Source organism: Salvelinus alpinus, chromosome 10, assembly GCF_045679555.1.
Source record: "Salvelinus alpinus chromosome 10, SLU_Salpinus.1, whole genome shotgun sequence".
Lineage (NCBI taxonomy): Eukaryota > Metazoa > Chordata > Actinopteri > Salmoniformes > Salmonidae > Salvelinus > Salvelinus alpinus.
Genome location: NC_092095.1, coordinates 49,250,049 through 49,256,967, shown reverse-complemented (window position 1 = coordinate 49,256,967; position 6,919 = coordinate 49,250,049). Strand labels below are relative to the sequence as shown.

The 6,919-nt window shown below is 42.9% G+C and overlaps 1 protein-coding gene across 1 annotated transcript in view; it reads right to left on the bottom strand.

The window, feature by feature from the left end:
- LOC139532141 (low-density lipoprotein receptor-related protein 1B-like) overlaps nucleotides 1-6,919 on the bottom strand; it is a 208,340-nt gene that overhangs the window by 161,290 nt on the left and 40,131 nt on the right. Inside the window, exon 2 of the mRNA XM_071329354.1 lies at nucleotides 2,375-2,512. Coding sequence (XP_071185455.1) covers nucleotides 2,375-2,512 — 138 coding nt within the window. The remainder of the gene's footprint in view (nucleotides 1-2,374; nucleotides 2,513-6,919) is intronic.

Genomic DNA, 6,919 nt, shown 5'->3' with positions numbered 1-6,919 from the left:
CTGGAGACTGACGTTGCACCCTGGTGGGAGGATACCTTCTATGAGGAGAGCACCAAGTCTCTAACGACCATGGACAAGAAGTTCATGCAGGCCAGGCAGATGGTGACCATCTTGTTGAGAGTCTCTGCCATGTCCTGACAAGCCTTTGGGTGGTAACCATTACATGGACTCAATGCTGTTATTTGTTAAGGTCTAATCACCTCTCTCCACATATTTCTCTGCTTCCTCTGATTGTTTTCTACAATGCAGATTATCCACAGGGGGAACATTGTCATGGAAACATTTGAGATGGTGATGCTTGTGACTAGTGACTTGCAGGCGCTGAGGCCCAGCATGATGACTCCACAGGAGGCTGCTGAGAGGAAGACGGCTCATAATAATGGCTGAAATGGAGTAAATGGAATGGTATCAAACACATGGAAACCATGTTCGATACCATTACACATTTCGTTCCAGCCATTACTATGATCCCGTCCTCCCCAATTAAGGCGTCGATGATCGGGCTGTTGATTGAGGCCTGAGGAATGTTGTCCCACTCCTCTTCAAGGGCTGTGTGAAGTTGCTGGATATTGGCGGGAACTGGAACATGCTGTCATACACATTGATCCAAAGCATCCCAAACATGTCTGGTGAGTATGCAGGCCATGGAAGAACTGGGACATTTTCAGGTTTCCAGGAATTGTATACAGATCCTTGCGACATTGGGCTGGGCATTACCATGCTAAAACATGAGGTGATGGCGGCGGGTGAATGGCGTGTCAATGGGCCTCAGGATCTCGTCACGGGATCTCTGTGCATTCAAATTGCCATAGCTGACATGCAATTGTGTTCGTTGTCCGTAGACTTCCCATACCATAACCCCACCGCCACCATGGGACACTCTGTTCACAACGTTGACATCACATGACGCCATACACGGTGCAGTTGGAACCGGGATTCATCTGTGAAGTGCACACTTGCCCACCGAAGTCGGTTACGATGCCGAACTAGTCAGGTCAAGACCCTGGTAAGGACGACGAGCACGCAGATGAGCTTCCCTGAGACGGTTTCTGAAAGTTTGTGCAGAAATTCTTTGGTTGTGCAAACCCACAGTTTCATCAGCTGTCCAGTCTCAGATGATCCCGCAGGTGAAGAAGACGGATGTGGAGATCCTGGGCTGGCATGGTTACACATGGTCTGCGGTTGTCAGGCCAGTTGGACGTACTGCCAAATTCTCTGGAAACCGCTCTGGTGGATATTCCTGCAGTCGGCATGCTAATTGCATGCTCCCTCAAAATTTGAGACATCTGTGGCAATGTGTTGCGTGACAAAACTCCATATTTTAGAGTGGCCTTTTATTATCCCCAGCACAAGGTGCACCTGTGTAATGATCATGCTGTTTAATCAGCTTCTTGATATGCCCCACCTGTCAGGTGGATTATCTTGGAAAATGACAAATGCTCACTAACAGGGATGTAAACAAATTAGAGAAATAACATTTTAGAGAAATAAGCTTTTTGTGTGTATGGATTATTTCTGGGATCTTTTATTTCAGCTCATGAAACATGGGACCGAGACCTTACATGTTGCATTTATAGTTTTGTTCAGTATAAATTGTCATGTTTGGATTTATTGTTACAGGGACACTGTGTTATGCTGACGGCTGATAGTTAAAAGAGGAGTGACACGGGTGTGCACTTATAATTTTAATTTAGTTGGTTCGATTAGAATCTTGGTGTGTTTTCCTGCACATTGTTTTAACTAGCAAAGTGCAAAGAAATGTTAATTCAGGTTGGGCGTGAGTTTCTGCTTGAATTTTTTTTTTTAAGTTTGAGAACTTGTTAGTAAGCTCCTTTGTGTATCAAACATAGTATTTTCTCTTAGAGATTATTTTGAAATGAAGATATATGTAACCACGTTAAGTCTTATTTAGCTGAGAGTCATCTACTTTGTAATGTTTCATGTATTTCATGTACACTGGAATTGTTTTTGTTTAATTATTTTGTGACTAATAAATCCTATTAGTTGAATTGAGTAAATGCATTCCTCGTTTTCCAGAGTAATTAGTAGGTATATTGGTAAATATAACATACACTACACATATATACACTACACGTATATGCTTGGGTTCCACCGTGACATCCCTACTTGACACAATAAATGAATGCTAGAACATTGGTCGCCAGGATTAACTTTTCGTATCTAGTCTCTTAAAAATTGCATATCGGTGCAAAATAGACACATGTTCATTATAGTCATACTGAGAGGTGATGTAAGGCTAGATCCTCCATAGATGTACAGTGCCTGTTGCATTTATTCACATAATAATGGAGTCAGATTGATGAATGTAGTTAATTGTTATATTCACCATAGTTTCGTTCAACTACACACTCACCTCGACAGTGTACTCCTTCGTCATATCCGTCCTCACAATCTCTCGCTCCATCGCAAAGTTTATTAAAGTGGATGCACCTTTTGGAGCCAATGCACTGCATGTGATTCGGCGGACATCTCACCAACTCAGCTTTTGTACCTACAATGAGAAGAAAAAATGATGGGTTCAAAATAACAGTCTTGATTTGGTCACCAACATGAAGACAATGTAGGCTTATGAGAAGCAGTAAAGTTAAGCTATCTTTCCCATGACAAAACATACACCATGCATGTTTTCTTTAGAGTTGTTGCTTCATGGTTAACACCCAAGATTTCCCTCTATTGACTTTCCCTGTGGATCCATGCTCCACTTTTATCATCCCAGCAAGAGGAAAATATATCATTTTGAAAATGTGAAGAACAAAATACATACAGTACCAGTCAAATGTTTGGACAAACCTACTCATTTTTCTTTATTTTTACTATTTTATACATTGTAGAATAATAGTGAAGACATCAAAACTATGAAATATGACATATGTGTGTGTAATAGAGGTCGACCGATTCATCGGAATGGCCGATTAATTAGTGCGGATTTCAGGTTTTCAAAACAATTGGTAATCGGCATTTTTGGACACCGATTATGACCGATTACATTGCACTCCATGAGGAGACTGCGTGGCAGGCTGACTACCTGTTATGCGAGTGCAGCAAGGAGACGAGGTAAGGAGACGAGGTATCATTGAATCACAGCCTACTTCGCCAAACGGGTGATTTAACAAGCGCATTCGCGAAAAAAGCACTGTCGTTGCACCAATGTGTACCTAACCATAAACATCAACGCCTTTCTTAAAATCAATACACAAGTATATATTTTTAAACCTGCACATTTAGTTAATATTGCCTGCTAACATGAATTTCTTTTAACTTGGGCAATTATGTCACTTCTCTTGGGTTCTGTGGAACAGAGTCAGGGTATATGCAGCAGTTTGGGCCACCTGGCTCGTTGTGAACTGTGTGAAGACCATTTCTTCCTAACAAAGACAGCCAACTTCGCCAAACGGGGGATGATTTAACAAAAGCGCATTTGCGAAAAAGGCACAATCAACGCCTTTCTTAAAATCTATACACAGAAGTATATATTTTTAAACCTACATATTTAGTTAAAAGAAATTCATATTAGCAGGCAATATTAAACTAGTGAAATTGTGTCACTTCTCTTGCGTTCATTGCACGCAGAGTCAGGGTATGTCACGTTCTGAGCATAGTTATTTTGTGTTTTCGTTGTTTTAGTGTTGGTCAGGACGTGAGCTGAGTGGGCATTCTATGTTGTGTGTCTAGTTTTCCCGTTTCTGTGTTTGGCCTGATATGGTTCTCAATCAGAGGCAGGTGTTAGTCATTGTCTCTGATTGGGAACCATATTTAGGTAGCCTGTTTTGTGTTGGGTTTTGTGGGTGGTTGTCTTCAGTCTTTGTGTGTCTGCACCAGATAGAAGTGTTTCGGTTTTCACGTTTGTTTGTTTTGTATTTTGGAAGTGTTCAGTTTATTGTCTTTTATTAAACATAATGGACACTAATCACGCTGCGCTTTGGTCCTCTCCTTCTTCCATAGAAGAAAACCGTTACAGAATCACCCACCAAAAAAGGACCAAGCAGCGTGTTAAGCGGCAGCAGGAGCAGCGCGAGAAGAAGGAATGGACATGGGAGGACGAGTTGGACGGCAAAGGACCCTGGGCAGAGCCAGGGGAATATCGCCGTCCCAAAGCAGAGCTGGAGGCAGCAAAAGCAGAGAGGCGGCATTATGAGGAGCTAGCACGGCAGAGCGGCTGGAAGCCCGAGAGGCAGCCCCAAAAATGTATTGGGGGGGGCACACGGGGGGTGTTGCTGAGTCAGGAGTCAGACCTGAGCCAACTCCCCCTGCTTACCGTAAGGAGCCAAGGATGGAACCAGAGCCGGTCAGGACGGTATTGGAGGTGAGCGAAGCAGAGACAGTAAAGGAGTTAATGGGGAGATTGGAGGAGAGAGTTATGAGGGAGGTGCTGGTTTGGTGCATGAGGCACGACATCTAGCCCTGCACGTCCTGTGCCAGCTCAGCGCACCAGCTCTCCTGTGGCAGCCCCACGTACTAGCTCTCCTGTGGCAGCCCCACGCACCAGCCCTCCGGTGCCGGCGCCATGTACCAGGCCTCCAGTTCCAGCACCCCGCACTCGCCTTGAGGTGCGTGTCCTCAGCCCAGTACCACCAGTGCCAACACCACGCACCAGGCTTCCTGTGCGTCTCCAGAGCCCTGTACGCCCTGTTCCTGCTTCCCGCACTCCCCGCACCTGCTCCCCGCACTGCTCCCCGTGTCCCTCCCCCCAAGACATTTTTGGGGCTGCCTCTCGGGCTTCCAGCCGCTCTGCCGTGCTAGCTCCTCATAATGCTTCATTATTTATTTGAGACTAAATTGATTTTATTGATGTATTATATTAAGTTAAAATAAAATTGTTCATTGTTTATTCAGTATTGTTGTAATTGTCATTATTACAAATATATATATAAAAATTGACCGATTAATCGGTATCGGCTTTATTTGGTCCTCCAATAATCGGTATCGAAAAATCATAATCGGTCGACCTCTAGTGTGTAGCCTTTTTTTAACTAGGCAAGTCAATTAAGAACAAATTCATATTTACAATGACAGCCTACCGTGGAACAGTGTGTTAAAACTTCTTATGGCTGCAATCCCGTTAACGGGATCGATATGACAACAGTCAGTGAAATTGCAGGGCGCCAAATTCAAACAACAGAAATCTCATAATTAAAATTCCTCAAACATACAAGTATCTTATACCATTTTAAAGGTAATCTTGTTGTTAATCCCACCACAGTAACTGATTTCAAAAAGGCTTTACAGCGAAAGCACCACAAACGATTATGTTAGGTCACCGCCAAATCACAGAAAAACACAGCCATTTTTCCAGCCAAAGACTGGAGTCACAAAAAACAGAAATATAGATAAAATTAATCACTAACCATTGATGATCTTCATCAGATGACACTCATAGGACTTCATGTTACACAATACATGTATGTTTTGTTCGGTAAAGTTCATATTTATATAAAAAAATCTCAGTATACATTGGCGGAGTTATGTTCAGTAGTTCCAAAAACATCCGGTGATTTTGCAGAGATCCACATCAATTTCCAGAAATACTCATAATAAACGTTGATCAAAGATCAAGTGTTATACATGGAAGTTTAAATCCACTTCTCCTTAATGCACCCGCTGTGTCAGATTTCAAAAAAGCTTTTCGGAAAAAGCAAACCATGCAATAATCTGAGGTCGGCGCTCAGAGCCCAATCAAGACAAAAATATATCCGCCATATTGTGCAGTCAACAGAAGTCAGAAATAACATGATAAATATTCACTTACCTTTGATGATCTTCATCAGAATGCACTCCGAGGAATCCCAGTTCTACAATAAATGTTTGATATGTTTCGGTAATGTCCATCATTTTTGTCCAAATAGCTACTTTTGTTAGAGCGTTTGGTAAACAAATCCAAAGTCACGAAGCGCGTTCACTAAAAGCAGACGAAATATCAAAAAGTTTTGTTACAGTCAGTAAAAACATGTCAGACGATGTATTGAATCAATCTTTAGGATGTTTTTAACATAAATCTTCAATAATGTTCCAACCGAAGAATTCCTTTGTCTTCAGAAATGCGATGGAACAGAGCTCGCTCTCACATGAATGCACATGGTCAGCGCATGTTCAGGTCATGCGTTGACCTTACTCAATCCCCTCTCATTCGGCCCCACTTCACAGTAGAAGCATCAGCCAAGGTTCTAAAAACTGTTGACATCTAGTGGAAGCCTTAGGAAGTGCAAAATGACCCATATCCCACTGTGTATTCGACAGGCGATGAGTTGAAAAAATATTTCTCACTACCTGGTTGGATTTTTGTCTCAGGTTTTTGCCTGCCATATGAGTTCTGTTATACTCACAGACATCACTCAAACAGTTTTAGAAACTTCAGAGTGTTTTCTATCCAAATCTTCTAATAATATGCATATATTAGCAACTGAGACTGAGGAGCAGGCAGTTTACTCTGGGAACCTCTGAGCACCTTTTCATCCAAGCTACTCAATACTGCCCCTGCAGCCATAAGAAGTGAACTGCCTGGTTCAGGGGCAGAACGACAGATTTTTACCTTGTCAGTTTGGGGATTTGATCCAGCAACCTTTCAGTTACTGGCCCAATGCTCTAACCACTAGGCTACCTGCCGCCCCTATGGAATCATGTCGAGTAGGTGAATGGATGATCTCTGCATATTTGTTTCCCACCGTGAAGCATGGAGGAGGAGGTGTGATGATGTGGGGGTGCTTTGCTGGTGACACTGTCAGTGATTTATTTAGAATTCAAGGCACACTTAACCAGCATGGCTACCACATCATTCTGCAGCGATATGCCATCCCATCTGGTTTGCCCTTAGGACAATGACCCAACACACCTCCAGGCTGTGTAAGGGCTATTTGACCAAGAAGGAAAGAGATGGAGTGCTGCATCAGATAACCTGTCCTCC